This window comes from Accipiter gentilis, chromosome 2, assembly GCF_929443795.1.
Source record: "Accipiter gentilis chromosome 2, bAccGen1.1, whole genome shotgun sequence".
In the NCBI taxonomy this organism is placed as follows: domain Eukaryota; kingdom Metazoa; phylum Chordata; class Aves; order Accipitriformes; family Accipitridae; genus Astur; species Astur gentilis.
Genome location: NC_064881.1, coordinates 52,070,938 through 52,091,649, shown reverse-complemented (window position 1 = coordinate 52,091,649; position 20,712 = coordinate 52,070,938). Strand labels below are relative to the sequence as shown.

The 20,712-nt window shown below is 41.9% G+C and overlaps 1 protein-coding gene across 18 annotated transcripts in view; it reads left to right on the top strand.

The window, feature by feature from the left end:
* The window catches only part of TSNARE1 (t-SNARE domain containing 1), a 485,628-nt gene that overhangs the window by 223,218 nt on the left and 241,698 nt on the right, over window positions 1–20,712 (top strand). For all 18 annotated transcript variants that reach the window (XM_049828098.1, XM_049828073.1, XM_049828090.1 and 15 more), the window contains 2 exons: window positions 940–1,014; window positions 2,527–2,583. In XM_049828098.1, coding sequence (XP_049684055.1) covers window positions 940–1,014; window positions 2,527–2,583 — 132 coding nt within the window. The remainder of the gene's footprint in view (window positions 1–939; window positions 1,015–2,526; window positions 2,584–20,712) is intronic.

Below are 20,712 nucleotides of genomic sequence, written 5' to 3'. Positions count from 1 at the left end.
AATCCCTTGCAGTTCATTCCCCTCTGTAAAACCTGGACATGTGAGTTCCTGCACACCTGACATCTGAGATCCAGGAGGTAGAATAGTTCCAGAAGAATTTTGATTGCCTGACACAGTTTGGGTTTGGTCACTCCATCTAAGAGCTGTGATTTTGCAGCATGTTGGATAGTTACGTCACTTTTGTTTAAAACATAGTTCGGTATCTTGCTGGGGGAAGCGAAAGGCAGTGACATTTGGGTACATGTTTTGAAAACACATGGAGATAAGTTGGTTTCTGACAATCAGGTCCTACGCCAGGCAGAAGGAAGGTTGGTGTGGCCGATGGACCTCTCAAGTCCAGTAAATCACCCATTACCATCAAATGAGGTGATGAACTCCATCACTGGGTATCACACAAATAATGGACTTTTTGATAGCAGGATCCCTTGGGTTATCGTCTCCAGCAGGTAGTTGGAGGCTGGATTTTAGGAAGTAGAAGCAGGATACCATCTTACAACCATTCTGTTCTGTTGATGGCAGTAAGGTATTCATTTGCTCGCATTTCAAAGTCTTCAAGAACTGGTATTGGAGTGAGACCCCTTCATGCAGGAAGCAGGACAGCAAAATGTCCCATTATATATCGCTGCCACAAAAGGTGTCTGGCTCAGATAGCAGACCACATAGCAGTCATGACTTGAGTGCTATCTTGAATATCCAAGGTGCCTTTTTTTTTTAATTTCTTTGGCCTGAAAGATCAAAGCATCTTGTGCTCCCTTCCTAAAATAAAACCTTGTCGCATCCTGGCAGCCCCAGTGAAATTGAGATTTTAGAATACTGTTTGTGCCCACTTTGTTTACTTGGTGTCTCCCACCAGGACTGTTTCCCGTGGTCACAGGTAGAGTCTACTACTGGATTTATATCTACAGATCTGCTAACCAGGCCTCTGTTTTTCCAAAACAGCAAGAACGACTTCAGCTGGACAGGCTGAAGAACCAGCTGTCTGATGCTATCCAGAGATACGGAGCTGTGCAGAAGGTGAGGGTCTCTCTTGCTTCCACTCTTCTGCACGTGAGTTTGGGAATGTGAGCGTGGCTCCCAGGAACGTGGAGCATCTCCACAGAACTGCTCACGTGTAGTTCCCTCCCTCTTTTCTTACTTTATCAGTCAAGCAGTGTATCATTACATTGGAATATGCGCACGCATGCGACTGCAGAACAATTCAGCAGCAATGGAAAAATAAAAAAAAGTGTGCTTTTGCCAGCTGTGTATCTGGTAGGACCTTCAGTGGTACCCCTGGATTAGGCTCGATTTATTTTGGTGTGTCTTCACTGTCAGAGGAGAAGGAGAAGCGATAGCACGGTGTCCCTTTCACCTTTTCTGCTTACAGAAAACGTGCGGGCAACATTGCTAATTGAAAGGTTAACCCACGTTATAGCTCTGCTGTTATATGGCTTTGTCAGAAGATTTCCAAACACATCTTGTGGGTTGGACCTGTCACCAAGATCAAGCTGTTTAATAAAACAAACAAAACCTGAACTCCAGCTCCTTAATTTGCTTCTTGCTTTCTCACTTTACCCTGGAGAGGCTCTACTGATGAGCAGATTTGCTTTGCTTTTAAACACTGTAGTAATGATTTAAATTTACCATTCTCAAACTGCTTCTCTCCCCTGCAGTAACAAGTTTGAACATATACCTGGATTAATTGAAATACAACCTGGACAAACTCTGGCTGCTTTCTTATACTACTTCAGTGAACTTGACCCATGCCTGCAACACATGGGTAGAATATATTGTAATTATATAGGTGTAATGAAATTTACATGCACTTAATAATGTATCACTATTAGAAAGACTCTGTACTGATTGATTGCCCAACACTTGCTGCCTATGGTTTATAAATAAATAAATAAATAAATAGAAGCACATAAAAATGCACTTCAACAGCATAGATTTTATGTAATAGCATTGCATTATCTCTAGTGCAATCTCGTATTTTTAATTATTTTCTGTTCTATTCAGAAACTTAGGTGTGGGGTCTTTAAATGAAATCTTTATCCCTTAAATGAGAATTTGGAAGGATTCAGGCAAAGGGCTCCATCCCCATATACACACACATTTTTAATGTTTTCCTTTTATATTCACAAGTACAATCCATCTAAACTATACATGTAGGTTTGGGGTTTGTTTTTTTAAAACTGTCTTCAATTCAGAAGTGCCAAAATTAGCCGCTGCAGTTTGTGAATGCCCGGTTGCGTCAGGAAACCAATCTGAGTGGTAAATTGCTACTTATCCACGTCCTAGCTGTCATTTCTTCAATGTGTGTTTCAGTTGATAACCTTGTCATTCTGGAAGCTTTGAAGACTTTTAATTCTTGCAAGACCAAACTTTTCAATGTGATTATACTCCCTTTCTTTTTCTAAATAATAAGAGCTTTCTCTGTGTCTTTTTCTTTAAAAAGAAGAAGAAATAGCTTCATACGATTCCTTCCCTAAATATTTGGACTGTCTTTTCTCAGCCATTTTCCCTCTTTTTTTTCCATTTTTACAGAAAATAGCAGAGAAATCCAAAGCTTTGCTTCCTACTGGGCAGAGAAGTACCAAACAGGTAAGTTCATGTGTGTCTCTGTGTTTGACAGTAAGAACATTGCTAAAAAAAGGGCTGTTTTCTAACCCCACTAATGATGCTGAAGAGCATGGTGCTCCCCACTGCCTACATTGAAGCCAGTGAGGTGGTTTTCAAATAGAGATGTACGACCTCTTTGGAGGTGGGAGATACGGGAACCAGGAAAAAAAGACGTATGTAAGACCTGTTTAACTATTCTCTGCTTTTCCGTTCTCATGGGGCTGTTTTTCCATTCTTAATGGGAGTTTTGTCTACGGAAATATATCCAAGAGCAGTCCTGTACCCCCTTCCCTGGGAACTGGGCTCATAGGCAAGTGAAATCACACTCCAAGTCCAATTTCGTAGAAGGAAGCGAGAGGAGTTTTTATCAAACCTCTGTCCTCAGTTTTAAGAGGGATCTTGCATTCTACATTAACTATTATATACATATGCAAATAGAGCCTTTTTTTCCTCTTTTTAACCATATTAAGGACTTTGAATAAATACTATATGTAATCAGAGTATATACATTATAGTTTTGTGCTTATATTTAGTTTCATATGTACATGCATGTGTATGTATATATAAAATAAAATTAAATGTATGTGTGCCTGTGCACATATGTAACATAATTAAGAATGTAAAGATATATGTGTATATATGTGTGTATATATATGCATATGTGAGTAGTCTTTCACAAATAGTAATGCAAAATACTATGTAAGTAAATAGCAATGCAAAATACTATGTATGTAATGTGTGTATACTATGTGTGTATGTGTGTATAAGAAATCTCCACAGATTTCAATGAAAGGTTTGAAGCCAGGAGATCAGTTAGCTGCAGGGATCAGGTTGGCCTTTCAAGTCCCACACACTAAAAAGCTTTAAGGTATTTGCAGTTGATACCGTGCCACCAAAAACCAAAATTCTATGCCTAGTTTCAGTGATTATTTCTGACATTCTTGATACTCTTGTCTTTTCTTTTAAGGGGCAGTCAGCAGATTTTCTGCTTTCCTAATGAATCTTCATTCCCTACCTTGTGCTACCTGGTTTTTATATACTCCTTAACGTGTATATAAGAAATAATTGTTCTTTGTAACATTAATGCTTCTCTGTAAAGAACAGTGGAATGATGCCACTAAAGACCCTACCTTTAGGGCAACACAATGGCCCAAAGCTTTAAAATTAGCTAGGTTTCAACTAATTACAATTCTGCATCAGACCTTCTTGTCACTTAGTTGGGTTTAGGTGGTAGTGCCAATGAAACTAAAAGGGCTTTGTGTTCCAAAGGGCCGATCTATTCCTTTACCCTTCTTGAGAGTTCCCACCGCCACCTTTGGAGAGCTTGTGCACAGATGTTGCTTTTCAGCTATGCGTTTATAGAAATGTTACAGCTTATTTTTGTCCACCAGCTGGTGATCTGTATTGAACACGGGTATGGTGCATGGTCACAAATAACATATTCTTGAATGGTGGTCAAATGCACCGGACGACATTTATTGGTTTTGATGGTTGAGCTCAGAGATAAGGGGGGTTATTTTGTGCCAATTAGCTGTGATTTCTTTTCATGCCATCTATATTACATCACTTCTTGTGCTTTTAACCAACTTTGTTAGACTGCTGTTAGTGGAGTGGATTGCAGAGGTGGGAACAGCTCTGGTCTTGCCTGGGCTACCACATGTTTGTATGGTCGTTCCTGTTCCATATAATGTGGGACACTGCTGGCCATTAACCAGTGCAAATAGGATGAAGAGAGCTAATTATTGCATAGCTGTTGTGCATCCCTGCACCTGGAGTAAGTCTGGATGCAATCAACTTTTTTGGTATATTGAAAATAGTTGATTACTCCAAAAACAACCTTCTCTGGAAATGAGCGGAGTTTTAATAAGGGAAAAAACCAAGATGTTGGACAAAAGTACTCAAATCTTGGAGGCAAGTGATGGTGGGGTTGGATATAAAAAGGAAGCTGGAGGAAGAACAGGATGGAGACAAACCAATTTACCTTAAACCAGGTAAGAATCCAACCATTAGGAGACTGTAGCAGTAACAATTTGGTGTGGGTCAGGCAGCATCAGCAGAAATTGTGTTAAGCTGGATCAGGCACAGATTGTTTCTCCTTGTAGCTGTCACTTGCAAGTGAATGCTGGTAGTTGGCTTCAGTGCATTATGAAAAAGAAGGGGGTTGTAGTATCTCCTTGGGGTGAGGCTTCTGGCTCAGAAATAGGCTTGATCATGCCCAAGAGCACATACTTTTCATGCAGTGGCATTTGCTTGGGCTGGAGACACGTGAGGTTTCATGCAAACTGCTTGAAAAGGATGGAAGTTATTTCACATCTGTTTCAGCTTTCCTATATGTTTGCAGCTTCACATGTCTTCTTTTCTTCCTCCTTCAAGTACAAAAAGGGAGAAATTGAATGTAGAAAAAAACCTGCTGAAGGGAATGCAGTGGTGTGCTTGTTTTTTACTTATTATTATTTTACCAGCTGCAGACTGGTCAGGACATGCAAAATTATAATTCCCACAGCAACTGTAATCTGACCACTATGTGCATATATTAAGGCATTAAAGTTAACACCCTATACAGTAATGCAAAATACTACATATGTACAGAGGACCTGATTTATGTGTCTTGTGAGACTGCATAGTGAACTTCTTGACTTGGTGCAGATCCAGTCTTGATTCAAATACTGCTTGCCTGCAGGGCTTTATTTATACTTTAATTTATTACAGCAAATTGTAAGAGGTTTGAAGAATGCTAGTTTTTCTATATGCATCTCCCTATATTCCTTCTCTTCTATTGGTGGGTGGGAAAGGTGAGATGTTTGGTAACACAAACTCTAATAATTTCCCTTCAGGGAGTAATTGATTCCCTAGACCCACATAACAGGTAAAAATTGGAAAGTAAAGCTTTGGGAAAATTATTCTCCTGCCCATTGTGGTTTGCTGTAAGTACTGTTTAATTGAGTTTATTTGTTTTTAAAAGCAAAATAAAGGCATTGATCCAAAATTCCTTGAAGCCTGAAGTTATATAAATTCTTAATCAAATATGTGTTTGTAGGAATGTATTTGTGTGTAGCCAAATCGATGTACTTCTACAGGTGCGTTACTGCATATATTGAAAGACACAAATTTTTACTACACTAAACGATCATTGTTGAACGTGAGTTGTGGCAACTATTTAAAAAAAAAAATATCCCTTTCCCTTGAATGTGTGAAAGCAATTTTGAAGATTCACCCAGTGGCCAAAATGAGACCTCCGAATTCTCATTAGGTGAGTGCACACGGGAATCCTGGAAAGCAGCTCTCCATTTTTGAGAACTGCTGTTGCAGCACACAGCAGAGACGGTGATGTATTTGGGGGTACATTTGCCTCTGGTTCCTGCTTACGTATGGGGCAGACGTACCTCACATCCCACCTTCTCCCCCTGCGCAGACATACCTTGGATAAGCAGTTCTTCCTTCCAGGCAGAGAGTCCGCTGTAGGAGAGGGAATATTTCAGGTGTCCCCCATAGCAGTGGGACAGTGGGCAAGTGGTAGGAGAGGTTGGACAGCTGAGTAGACCCGTCCTCTTGGGCTAAGTCCATCCGACGGTGCAACAGTTGGGTATAATAAAATGTGATAATGTTCTAACAGCACAGAATAGATTATCCATAATGTGAAAATAATAAACGATAGCCTGCAGAAAATCCACAAAATAGCCAATAATCCCTCTGAACACAGAAGATGAAAAGAATCCTTCTTTTTAATTATTGTGCATCTAACATCATCTGCTTCCCATAAAAAGAAGCAGACGTTATTGTGCCCATGACTGAATAAGTTCAAGCGATATTAAACCCAGCAGCAAACTAGGCTGACAAGCTGAGGGCTCCTAAGGATCCGTTCCTGGCTGTGCCTAGCAGGGACAGCCCAGTTTCGGCAACCTTACGGCATCTGCAACATGTCTTTGGGCCACCTCCATCTTTCCTGGATCCTCGCTGACCACACTTAGCCATTTATCTTCTCAAGTAATGAGGAGGAAAGTGGGCTTTCTCACCATGTAGACTTTGTGGGTGGTTCCCCAAAGGGAGTGGGAGAAGGGGAAGCACGGTTCTGTTTTAGCTGAGAATTGAGTTTTAAACTAAAACCACACCAAAAATCTGAACAGACTTTTTTTTTTTTTTTTTAAGAGGAAACTTTCCTGACAATTTTTAGAAATTAAAATTACAGTAATTGTCATAGTGTAATGGCACCCCTTTTCATTTCCTGCTGCTCACGGGGAGAGGGAAGGATAATTACTGCTCTGGAACATGGCAGTTGCCAAAAGAGATGCCTTTGTTTCTTGTTCCGTAAGCCTACTTGACCCATCTCTCAAAGGTCAGTAAATTATGTTTCTTAGGAGTACAAGAATGGGTAATAAACCTCTATTTGCATATACAAGCTTTTTTCTCCTGACTGCATCAATTTATTCGGCTTTAAATGGACTTCCTTCTCACATCATTTCTCTCTTTCTTCCTGTGTTTATGAAGTTGTTCTTTTTATGTGATTAGAGTAAAATTCTCATTTTGGGCAGCAAGATCCAATTCTTGTCTTTATGGGAGAATAATTTTTTGGCAATAATATCTGCATAAACTGCATATATGTATGTGTGTGTGTAATGACTCTAGTTATTTGGGCTTCTATTTTTACAGGGTCCTTATCATGGTAGATGCTGTATAAGCACAGCTATTAGATTGTGCCACCCTGAGGATCTCGCAGGCTAAGCAAACACCAACAGGCTATTTTGAACGATAATTAACGAGGAGTTTTTAATGCAGTAGGTGCTCTTCGTGCTGGAAGTCCAAAGCTTAGTTTGAAACTGGCTTCAACATTTGGGAGAGGTTGATGTACGTCTTTTTCTGAAATGCAAAATTGAATTTCTCACAATGAAAATACAGCTTTTGCCCTGACAAATGGAGCTTTTTTATTTATGCATTTATCTTATTGACTCTAACATCTTATCTTCGAACTCATCCCAGTTCCTAATGTTCCAGTCTGGCTGGTATATCTTAGGAAATCAAGCCTTAGCTTTGGTGATAATGTATCTTGCATGTATGGTAGTAATTGCTATGTCTTTTCAAGGTCATTTTGTATGCAGCTACTTCTGTAAAAAGTGTTATTTCAATAATGTCAACTTTGGTTTAAATGACTGTGCATCCATTAAAAGCCATATTCTAATCAACCCACTCCTCTGTTCCTAGGGCTGTCAATATGGAGCATTTAAATCACACGGCTATTTTTTCTTGACTTTATTTAAGTGTGGGCTTTTGTTTGTTTTGTGGGGTTTTTTTTAAGGTGATCATTAAAGCAATTTTTTTTTTTTTTTTTTCTTTTTCTGCCTGTTTGGGAGTAGGGAAATTTATTCTGATACAGTGATTTAATAAGTGGCTGGAAATACATTCATACCTGATTTGCTTTATTTGCTCCCTGTATTCCCAAGGGAGATGGAATCTACTCTGAATGGCCCAAAGCACTGTCCTTGCACTGCTTCCAGTGGGTCTGAGAGGGGAAGGTCTTTTCGGCTCAGCATGCCTGCGGTCTTGAAAAAAAAAAGCCAGTGGGCTTTGTAGACACAGTACTTCACTAACTAACCATTAAACTCCCTTTGCACTGTAAGGGCTGCAGCACTTTGCAACTGTAAGGGTTAAAATGAAGAATCCTCCGTTCTTAAAGGCAATGAAACCTGCACCACAGCCCTTAGGAAAACACCCGTATTCCTCGTGCTGCTTGTGCCTCCATGCAGGTTTTATGGGGCAACGGGAGTGCTCAGGGCTTCAGTGTTGCATGTAAAAACATGTAAGAAACCCCCCAGATCCTGCTATATATTTAAAGGAGGTCACTTGCAAAGGCTAGAGGCGTGAGCTGCCAATAACGTATAGCCCCTTATTCTACAAAGGGAGAAAAATAATAAAAAAAACAAATCTATATAAAGACCAAATCTGTATAACCACATTTGGGGGGAACTTGCCGTTTCCTAAATCGCCCCAACGATTTAGGCACTGTGGATTTTCCTTAACAATCCCCTATCGAGTGCCTGTCATGGGATAAGCCTGCTTTGCTTGCCTGTGTCTGCTGATGTAGCTAGAAACTGCAGCTGCCTATATCAGCACCTGAGCAAAGGATTTTGTATTCATTAGCTGGGTTTTCTGGTTGGTTGAGGGTTTGTTTGTTTTTTTTTTTGTTCGGTTGTTTGGTTGTTTGTGGGTGTTTCTTCTTCTTCTTTTTTTTTTTTTTCCTTCTTCCTTTTGTTTGAGTGAGAAAGGACAGAGGTTTTGATGTGGGCAGAGGATGAAGGCAGGGGAAGGGTTTCTTTTGTATGAAGCCTCCTCCACAGCAGCTCGCTGGCTTCACACACCGTGCTGATGCCGCTCTCCTCTACCCCAGCTCTGAGTCACTACCGGAGCCGTCTCGCAAACCGAAGGGTTGTTTTGTCTGGAATGAGCCAGCCTCACCTCCCAGCTCTGCAAGCGCTCGCTTATTATGCTCCCAAATCCTGGGGCCACTTTCCGTCACCCCACGCCACCGAGGACCCTGTCAGGAGGACTACGCGGGGCAAACGGTTGACGCTGGGGTTGCGTGGAGGCGTTTGAGGTCATGGGATGAAACGCTGGCGTGAACGTGCCTTGTTAATAGGAGAGAGCGCTTTGACGGAGAGCCAACCTATATTGTGCCCAGAGGCTCGGACAGATAACATAACTCAACCGGTACCCACATTATTATTCTTCCATAGCCAGTGACAGCTCTGCAAATATTTTTCACCATTGCTCGTGATAGCTGCCGAGGTAGTTGCAGTTCTCCTTTCTCCTCCCAGCTGTTAAAGGATGTTGCGAGTACCCGTGTCTTCCTGCCAAATCAGGGTCATCCATGGAAAGGGATCTCTGCGCCTGTAAAGATGGGAAAAAACCTTTCTCGCCTGTTGCGTTAGGTCTGGCCGTGTTTTCAAGGAGCACTGGCTCCTGTTTTCTCACGAGTACTGCTTTTTGCACAGTGCGTGTGGGCAGCGCATTGCTGCGTGGTCCCGGTCAGCACTGCTGACGTGGATGCACGTATCTGTAGATATATCTGTATGTCTGTGTATCTATAGATATCTACATCTACCTATATATTAAAAAAAAAAAGAAGTATCAAAATAAATGTATATGGTGACCGGTGCGGCCAGTTGGGTAGATACTTGCCTTGGTTGGAGAGCTTTGTCCTTGCATGCAGCTTTTCTGGGCAGTAAGGGTCACCTTTGGCAGCACTGTCAGATCTGGGCTGACAGCAGTGTAAGAGGAGAGCAAATGCAGGCCAAGATCCCAGAGCTGAGGAAATGGAGGCTGGGTCTGAAGGACGTGTATGGCCACAATGGCAGTAGTATAATTATAAAAAATGAACCTCTGCAACAGTTTGCAAGCTTGAGTTTTGTTCACTCTATAGCCTTTTCTCCCCTATATATTCCTTCCCCCCCCCCCCCCCCCCCCCCCCCCGTGCAGGCGCTTGATGATATAAGTGAGTGGTTTTGCACACTGCAAGTGGAAGTGGTTTCTGCTGGTGTGATGGGGATGCTCGTTCGACCTCATCCACCTCCCCTCCTTCAAACCCCACCTTGCAGAAGTTGCACTGCAAGAGTCTAAATTGACTTTTGCCCTGGCAAAGATCACGCAGTAACTGGAGAAACAAATGTGAAACCTTACCGAGTGTGTCACCTTGCTCCAAAGTGAATGCAGTGTTATTTAATACATTTAAACCCCCCTGTGGAGATGGATTATGGAGAGGAAGGAAATTGTATTCTTCTAAACCCACTTTGATGGCTGCATTTATCACATGATTAAATGTGAACGGCAATGGTATTTTCCCACGAAAAAAATGTATTTGGAAATAGGTTAACCCTTGCTTCACCAGGGTGAAGAGAAAAGTAATATTTAGTGACTTTTCTAGGGCTCCATCTGATTTGTTTCCAGGGTCTCAATAACCAATGTTATATCCACCATATAATTCAAAGATATTTAACCCCTTTCACTCCTATGTAGGGGGCAGTGCTGTTACCTCCCCTGTACTGTATATCATCTGTGAAATGCCAGGCGATGCTCCGGCTATTGCACATAGCAGCCCCCAAATTGACCTGGCATAGTAAGACAGACTTGCTATTTCAGACAATTTCAACTGATCGGAATTACTTCTGATTTACTGCAAACACAAGGAAACACAGGACCCGGCTTATCATTTGGATTCTTTATTCTGTTACTTAGTTCTGGTGCCCAGCTGAAAACTGTAATCCAAGTTTGTGTTATTTTGCCAAATTAAACTTCCACTGATGTTTCAGTTTGTTACGGACTTTTCCTCTTCACTTTTAATGATAACCCAGGATGCTCAAATGCCTTTGGAGTGAAATCATAAAGCTGGATATATCAGAGAGGTAATTTATATATAGTTTCTTTATAAAGTACACCAGGATCTGTAAGATGTAGCATGTGCTGCAGATGATGTTTCAAGTAGTTATTTTTGAGCTGAGAGCAATAGCCTGTGTGAGAAGTAAAATAAATGTGTTCACCTAAAAACAGATGGTGGTTCTCCCTTAAAACTCTCACAAACTTCTCAATTTGAGAAGGCACCTGTGTAGCAAATAATTCCCTTAAGTTTAAAAGACGTCTTCAGCTATGTCTGACTGCCCCAAATCTGAAATGAGGTGGTGGTTCACAACACGTGCCATGGGCAAACCCTGCCAAAAATTTCCAGGATATGCTCCCATAGATGGGAATGAAATGGGAGTTGGACTCGATGATCCTATGGGTCCCCTCCAACTTGAGATATTCTACGATTTCTATAAATGAAAAGACTGAGCCGTGAGTGTTGCTCATCACTGCTACTGTCAGGAGCAAATCGACTTTGCATGGCTGGTGCCTGCTTAGCATCGCCCGTGTGCCCCTTCATGCCTGTAGCCTGTGGGTGAATACTGGGGGAAGCGATCCAGCCGAGCTATCACACGTCTTCTCCTCTTGCAGGTGCTCACACGGGCAATTTGTCATTTTGGCAGCAAGACGACAAGAATGCATCATACTGTTTCCCCTGCAGTAAAGCACAGTAGTGCTTTGCAGTGTCCCTTTCCCTAATCCCTCTTTAATTAAAGCTGTGTTACCATGTGGTACGCTGGGACAAGCATTAGGCGTTCGGTCAGTGGCAAGCCTTGCATCAAATGAGTTTGGTGCAAGAGGACTTTTTCCCTGCTCCCGAAATCAGCTAAGGCCTCAATCTCATCTCTTGTCTCTCTGTGCCCAACTGGAGTATTCATCTTCTCCAGCTACTGGAAGGGAGCTGGGAATGGTAGAGCAAGGAAGATTTTTCCTCCTGGGTCCTTTTCCCACATGGATCATTCAGATATCTTACACAAATGCAGTATTACCCTTGATGAGAAAAAAAATAAGTTATTACATTTATTTATTTATTTAATTCCACGTGACGGGTCAGAGCCTTGTGAAAAGAAACAGTTGTACTGCGGTCAGTGAAGCGCTGCCCAGAGGTACCGAGCTAAGGAAAGCTGACCTTCTGCCCCTGTTCGTGCAACTTCCCAAAGTAAAACTCCCACCACAGACAGGAGATTCCCAAGGTCCTCCTTGGCATAGAGACCAAGACGTGGAGAAACCTATAAAGGCTATACTTCTTCATGGAGAAACTGGCTGGAAATAGGACAAAAAAAGCTTATTTCCATGAACCCAGTTTTCCATGGGACAAAGCTGAAGATCCGGCTTCCAATTTGTGCAAGCCCTGGATCTGTTGTGAGTAGTGGTTTGCATATCTCACTTGGATAAAATGAAAATCTTCAGTATTTTATTTTCTACATTTGCTCAGCCTGTAAGCTCCTGAATGAAATAAAACTATTGAAGTAGTTCCTAGAACATAACTCAATATTACGCTTGATACGGCTGAATCTCTTGATCTGCAGAGTCCCTTGCTTTAAAAAGGAATTTCCCTTCCCTTCCCTTCCCTTCCCTTCCCTTCCCTTCCCTTCCCTTCCCTTCCCTTCCCTTCCCTTCCCTTCCCTTCCCTTCCCTTCCCTTCCCTTCCCTTCCCTTCCCTTCCCTTCCTTCCCCTTCCCTTCCTTCCCCTTTTTTTTCTGTATGGGAGTACATTCGCGTGAAGAACTTAGTAGCGGTATCCTGAGAAACATAGATGATTGCTCTAAAAAAACTCCAGCAAACAAAAATAAGCAATTGAAGCATCTGCTTGCAAGCACAGCTGATTTCTGGTGAGTGAGGAAGGTGTTTTCTCCCTTTCTGTGCCCAGCAGTTTGTAATTGGTTAGGTGATTTAAGGAAAGAGAGGGGGAACGTGGCTTTTGTGTGCAGCAGGACATACTGACCTCTTCTGGAAGCTGAGGACTGGGAAGTTTGATGGCCCTATTGTGTGAGCTACTTCATTGACCCCTATATTCAAGCATGATTAAAAACACCACTGGAGAGCCGGGCACAGAAAAAAAAAAAAAAAAGCTTTTTCCAGCAGTTGCTGGGGATGGGGCGAGGGAATCTGTGGATGCTGCACACTTCGGAGTGCCATCTGCTGGCATAGGACTCACTTAATCGGATACAGGAGCCTTGTTTTAATAGCACTTAGGTGAGAACGGCAGCAGAGAAGGCTTGATGACCCATCGATGCTTGTTGTCAATTAATACCCTTGAGATGAGCATAAAATCTGTACAGAGTTGGGGTGGGTTAGGATGTTTTGCACTTCTGTTGAAGACAAGAGTCCCTGCTTAGTAGATAGTGGAAAGATGCAGTAAGTAACTACGTGCTACATGTCCCCTCTGTACTAGGTAGAACATACGTATTAAATAGAATTGAAATAGGTATAATATTAATGCATTTGTGTGTATACATACATAAGTTTTTTTCAGGTTCCTAAGGAGGAGAAAATTTAGCTTTAGGTCCCATCTGCTGGGAAGCATCAGGGAGTTGGCCAGTTTTTAGTCTCAGCTAGTCTGGTGGTCATCTGCGCTGGAGTCCACAGGGCTCTGCAGGTTCTCCCTCTCCCCAGTTCACATCATTTTGGCACCCCAGTCTCAGACTGGGAAAAACTGGGGCATGAGGGAGGGTTTTGCAGAAAAGTAGAGGGGGGAAAGGACTTTTTCTTTACAGAGCACCACATTTCTTTGTTTAAAAATGCTGAGTTTAGGATCTGCATTTTTTTCTTTTGTTTTTATATCTTTCGTCCCTCATACCTCTCATTTTACAAAGGTGCAACTTTTGCCTGCGGGATGTCATTTGTGTTCTTGTCCTATACCAGTCCTGCTTATTTTGAGATGTGTTTTATTTTGAACTTGATGATACCCAACATTATAAAACTTTTTTTTTGCCTCCTAGCACTGCTTGCTGCTTCCAAACCTACAGGCATTGTTCTCCCATAGAGGCCTGAGTTCTCACAAAATCCCTTTAATCGCCATTTTGCCATCTTGATTCTCCGCTTCTGTGCTTTTGAATCTCACAGCTTTCCAGTACTGCTTCTTCCCCTTCCCAGCTGTAAGAGGCTGGAAAACATACAGAATAGAAACTGGCCACCAAAAGAAAAGGAAAGGTTTAAAGAAGTGTGGTATGGAGGTTTGGGGTGGGGTGGGGTGTAAATTTATTAGGCTTCTTTATTTGCAAACAGGGGATTGTATATAAGACTTGATATGAAATAGGGGGAGATGAGTTGGGAAACTTGCCAATGCTGAATTTTAGTAGCTGTCCCTGCAGATCTCAAATGCTTTGCAAATTAAGATATTTAACTTTATAGGGGGAAGAATCCATCCCCATTTTACAGAAAAGGCAGAGGTAGGATGGAGATTGTAGGTCAAACAGCAAGTTATATTAAGCTCAACAGATTTGCCTTTGTCACTGTTTTGAAACACAAAGCTTTTGTTCCCGGAGTAACCCATGCATGGGTTATCTGCTTTGTTGTGTCTTGGGCTTTTTTTTTTTTTTTTTTTTTTTTTTTTTTTGGTTGGTTTGGTTTTCATGATACTCAGAAGGAAGTGGAGATTGATGGGTCTGGAGGTGTATACAAAGAATAAGTTGAGTAGCTGTCAAATGCAAGGACTTTTTGCCATGCAAGGAGTCTGCAGCAGTTATGTGTTTTGTGGGTTTGTTTATCCACTGTTTAACATTGGGGTATGAAGTATGGGATTAGGAGTAGACCTGACAAGTTAAGTCAGATACTTTTGGGTAGCCCCTCAGTGAGTTTGAAAGCTCCTGTCTGTGAGAGTAGAGGAACCGGGCCATGGTGTCTTCATGGCGTGGGGATTTGAGGAACATACCCCGTTGCTTTCAGTAGGGTTGTGTTCTTATTGGCCTTGCTTAGGGCACGGAAGATGGAAGGGAGAATGCAAGTATTCCAGTGAGATTCATCTCATATGACTTCTTCATGGAAGTCATGCAGCCATTGTAGCCATTGACAGGAAGGCATTTTGCAAAAGGAGCGGTGTGCTGCATTGCTCTATTCATTTCCCTGAGTTTCTACTGAAGAGCCAAGGAATGAGTGAGGTATTTTGTGTTTATCCAACATCATTACATTTAACATCTCTGAGCTTTCTTTTGATATCCTCTGTTAATTCCCAGCATCACAGCAGGAAACAAATTAATCTCCTTGTTCCCTGGTGCAAATATTTGGTGATAAGGTTACTGATAAGCTCTAAATTAGCTTTCATAGTTTCTGAATGCAAAGTTATACTTGAACTTCCTTACATACCATGGCAACTGGTTCCTCTTGGCAGGTTGCTCCACTGAGTATGATAAAGATGACTTTGGCTTCATTTCAGGATAAGTGATGTGACAAGACCGCTTGTCTGCAAAATCCTTACCATCAGGAAAATTCCTTGCACTATGATTCACTCATGCCATATGTGGGGGAATTAAATTCTGGGTGAGATGCATGAAGGAAACCCCACAGGAGAAGAAATGATTTGGCAGCTGATCCATAGAGCTCTTTTAGCCACCTCTAAAGAAAATGCTGTGATGCCAGTATCAGCTTCGTTACACATCTGGGCTTGACTCATCTGAATAAAGAAACCCAAAGAAATAATTAAAGTTCATTATTGCATGTATATGAAATAGCATTATTAAAGTATCTACCTCACATTTATTTATATCCCTTCTTCCTGACAGAGCCTGACATGTTTCGCAAACACCACTGAATGATTATATATTCTTTGCCCAAAATCTGAGGATGTTGCTCTGCATTTTATTCATCACTTTTCAGTCAAAATTTATGTTCCTGCACAATCCGTACATTTTCTGAGATCTCTTTGTGTAGGTACATTACTCATGAGACCTACCAGGCATATTTAGAATAAATCGGGGTGGAAGGGCTCAAATTTCTTTCTGAGAAAGTCAACATTTTCTGAGGAGTGCCGGACTGGGCACTGCCGCTGCATGACAGGGTGAGACTGGAGGCGAAGAATACCACCATCGTCACTAAAATCCAGTAGACATGTTTTCATTAGCAGGATGGAGTTATCAATGATGACGCTTATCCAGGACAACTGAACTAATGTGACTCCTCTCGGAAATATTCCTGGGACTTTAGGTGGTACCCAATGCTCAGAGCTTTTTGTAAAACTCAGCAAATCTAGTTTCCTACAAAATTAAAGCACATGTCAACATCCTTAGGAGACTGGCCCAGAACATACCTCAAGGGGTTGTCTCTTAATTACAGTCAGACTGGTCTCATCCCCTTCTGTTTGCCAAATGAGACCCAAAAATAAGTGAAAGCGGTATGGATTAGAAATGTGGCTTTGGCATATTCGCACAGCTGTGTTTGAGCTAACCAGCAGCAGGGGTAAAAGCATGGGTGGTGGAAGCAAATAGAAAGTCTCCAGCAGAAAGGTAATGTAAACCCATCAGGGACTTTAAAACGCTGAGCCAGATCGATGCTCCTTTACTGTTAGAAAGTGTCACCTCCCTCAGCAGGCAGTGTCAGTGGTTCATAGAGCGCTTTCCATGGAGAAAGTCAGTGTGCAGCCTAACTATATGATAAAATATGCAGTGATATTATGGACTCAGGCAGCTTCCACAATTTGGTATGGAAAATATATGTCCAACATTAACTGTGCCAATAATTTCCTCACTCAGTCCAATCTCAGATCACTAGAGAGTTTAGTATTTGTCTGGAAACAGAGTCTTTTCCAATGCTTTTCTTTTACCCATTTTTGTATCTCTAATACTAGAATCCCCTGTGGTAAGAAAGTTTCCTTTCCAGAAGGTAGGCAGGATGTTGGTTTATCTTCAGAAATTAGTGGCAAATACTTCTCCAGGAGAAGACAGAGAATTCTGGCTGTAAATGGGATTTGCTGTTTGACCACTGTGGACTTTAATCCCCAACAGTTGGCTTGTGTATAAGTTAAGGAGCAACAACCTTAATGCATAGACTTCCCTAATGGCTACAGTGGTTTTGGAAAGGTTCCCTGCCTTCCTTCTCCCATCCCTGCTTCTGAAATATGTCAGCACTACTGAGGGTTTCATTCCCTATGAGGAAGATCTGCAGATGGTCCTATCTCAGACCCTGTCTTACCTGAGTGGGAGATCTGTGCATTTTAGAAGCATCCTGGGTCTGCCTTTGGCTTCCTTTCAATTCACGCCCGTGCTTTCTTTCCTCTTTGTCCCACGCTCCCCCCTTCCGAGCATCTTCTGTGTTCTTCATTCACTCTTGCTGGTCCTTGCTCTCTTTTTGATAAGTTGTCCCTCTTTCGCTGTCACTCTCTCTCCTTCTCCCCAATCTCGTGCTCGTGCCATTCCCCTTTGTAGAAGTTTTGGCAAAGAATTGAGGGCGAAGAACGTTGAAGCCTTTTCCTTGATATGTATACTCCTTTTATAGCATGTGATATGATCAGTTGCATTTCTGCCCATAACCGTACTATTAATGTTTAATTTGTGCTTATTGACATAATGATACCTATTGTGAGACTAACAATATAAATATGTTCCAGGAACAGCTAGGAAAACAAGATAAGAGTGTCTCAATGCCCAGGGGACATACACAGGGTGGAGAGTAATAGGGAACGTTATGTATTTTGCTCACCAACAATTTTTCAGTGAAAGAGGATTTAAAAACCGCAGCACTTTTCAGCATATTAAGTAAGTGGTACTGAAGCGAATTGGGGTTAGCTTGTGTAATGACTCCTTTCTGTGTTGTAACACACTACTTCTGACTCAAGCTTAGTTTATGAAGTTCCTCTCCTCAGTGGAGCCTGTGGAGGTCCAAAGTCTTCTTTGCAAACATTGCTCTCTTCATATTTGATAATTTGAAGGGATATGAAGCAGGGTTGATCCAGGATCAGGAGTTGGAATGGTAAAACGGTCTGTTTCTGCCTGGTTTCTACACTGTCCTTTAGGAGAACAGGGTAGCCTCTTTGGAGAGAAGAGTAGCAACCTTCGTAACTCAAAAGTACAGTTGTATGTCATGCTAAAAAGTAAAGAGCCGAAATGAAACAAACAGGTTCAGTACAAGTGTTTTGAATAAACAAATATCATAAAGCTGAATAGAGGTGGTAAATAACTTTTGAGGAGTCACCATAAGCTTCACTAGGATCAAAATTCAACCCTCAGCAAATAAATCCCAGGAACTATAACTCTGTTTTCTTGCTGATATTCTTTTTCCTGGTCAGAGTCCCTCCTTGTTGTAACATGAAAGCTCAGCCTGGAGCTTGGGAGAGAGGAAGGTGTAATTTGTGAGGAAGCCAACTTTAACACAGCAGCTTCCCCACTGCGGTACATCCCTCTTGGTCCATATTGGGCCTCCCTTGATTGATTTAAATTGACCTTCAGGCTTCTTCTTGCCTCTTGCTTTGTTCTGAGCACTAAATCCTGGAGAAGCAAAGACCTTTTGTCTGACCTCAGCACATTTCATGGATAATCTCTGTGTCTGTTCCGTAACGTCTTCAAAAGACACAGCACTGAGCATCCGCTTTCTCCTCTCTCCCCACCGCTGGTTTGTTTCTAATGAAATATTTATTAAGAGAATGATATTTGCAGGCAGAGAAGGAGATAATTCATGCGAGCAATCAGCTCTGGGTTAACTGGAGAATGAAAATGTCTTGGACCATAGCAAAAACTCATAATCAAAGGGCTCCCCAGCTATCCATCAAACAATCAATTACTGTATCCATTAGTCCCCTTTCACCACACATTAGAACAATTTACTAGACGTGCTAATGTTCGGGTCATTGCTCCTTAAGGATGAGCAAATAGCAGAGGGACCTATCAAAGTTTTGATGCAGTGTGATCTTATGCAGTGTGAATATATAGCTTAGATCACTTCATATCCATGAGGTATTATTAAGTCTATTAAGGACCTGGTCTACGAGGGAGGTGCTGGTTGCCTCCAGATCTCACCAGCTGGAGGAAACTTGTCAAAAGTAATGCGGCATTTCATACGGTTCAGCCTTCTGTGTGGTGAGATAGAAGGTCATTCTGTGTGAAACATGAAAAAACAAACCACACATCAGTAAAACAGTGGTGGATTTGTCACTTCTTAGTTGCGCTGACCAGATATTTGCAGACATGTTTTCTACTCTTAAATGTGCCATGTGTGGGAAAACAGGATTTCTCCATGAAGAGGGAATCCAGGCCGGTTCTATAGCACCACCCCAGATCTGTCTTGCCTCACTGTCCTCTTCCAGCACCGGATAAATCTAGTGGGATCTCAAACCATGCATGCCAAAGGAATTTCTGTTAATTATTCCACAGTGCAGATTTCTACCTCTGAAGGCAACAAGACTCTTTCTACAATCAGTTGAGAGAAATAGACACATCTTAGTGTACTCATCAGAGCTGAGTAGGATGAATTGTTCTCTAGGAAAAAAAAAAAAAAAGCCTGTGGGGCTTTTGGTGGGGTTTTTGTATTGTTTTCTTTTCTTTGTTCTTTTTTTTTTCAATAGCATCCCTTGGCCACACCTGAGCATGTGAAGTGTAGGTCTCTACTTCTGAGCCTGACATTCAAGGCTCCCTTTATAGTCTACGACACAATCTCATGTTAAGTAGCTGTCAATCTCTTTAATCTGGAGGATACAGCTCTTATCTCCATTGACTTTATTGACCATGTCTCCGCTGAATATAATGGGAGTCTTAATAAGGAGCTTGGAGGTCAGTGCTTCCAGTATGGGTACGTAAAGCTTGGTGAGGTGGATTTCTGGCAGTTCAATTTGGCTGATGAATTCAAATGAAGATATCTACTGTGTAAACCTCTCAAATTAGTGTTAAGAGGGATCCCACTTACATGTCTATACCTCTAGTCATGAACCAGCATCTGCCTAATTTATCCCTCTTTCTCTGAATGGGACTCTTGGTACCTGATGAGGCAAACTGGCATCTAACTTTAGAAACTCCGTTAACAGCATTTAGCTCCTTGGCTCTATTAGCAGTTTATAGCTCCTTAAAAAGTCAGTGGAGAAAAGGCAAAAAAAAAAAATGAAGCAAGGACATAACTTTATTGAGTTGAAGTACCCGCTGGAGAACTCCTCTTCACAGTTTTGAGTAGACAGGGAGCAGAATGAAATCAATTCCCTGCAAACACCCTTCCCGTGGTTCACTGTGCTCCCTTTCTCCCCCAAATATTCGCGGCTCCTTGGACAGAGAGAGGGGACAGTGCCAATGGGGGTACGCCTGCACCCATGCGCGCACCCCTAGGTGTTAGTGAGGAGCGTCTTGTGCCGTGCAAAGTCTTAGGTTGTGTGATGAAAAGCTCATCTCCACGCACGCACAAAGGAGCACCGAGAAACAATGTGTTAGGTACTAGAAAATAGTGTGTGCCACTGCCTGGAAGTGTGCTGTATGACCTGGAGCAGCTCATTGCTGAGGCTGTAGGTCCTGATTTCCAAAAAGAGTAAGTAAAAAAAAAAAAAAAAAAAAAGACCATTTTGCGTAAGGCATTATGAAGCTCGAGGTGTAATCTAGTCTTCAAAGGAATAGCAGAAAGCTGTCATCTTTCCACTGAGAGGATCCTATTCCAGCGTGGGTTTGGAGCCAGAGGTCTATTTTGGGGAGTAAAATATGATTTTAATTCAGTGAGTATGTACTAGCGTTTCAGAATCAGTTCATTTTTCCTTTATTACTGCAGGAATAGAAAAAGTCCATATTTGAGTCCTCTGAGACTAGGTCGAATAGTTTGGAAAAT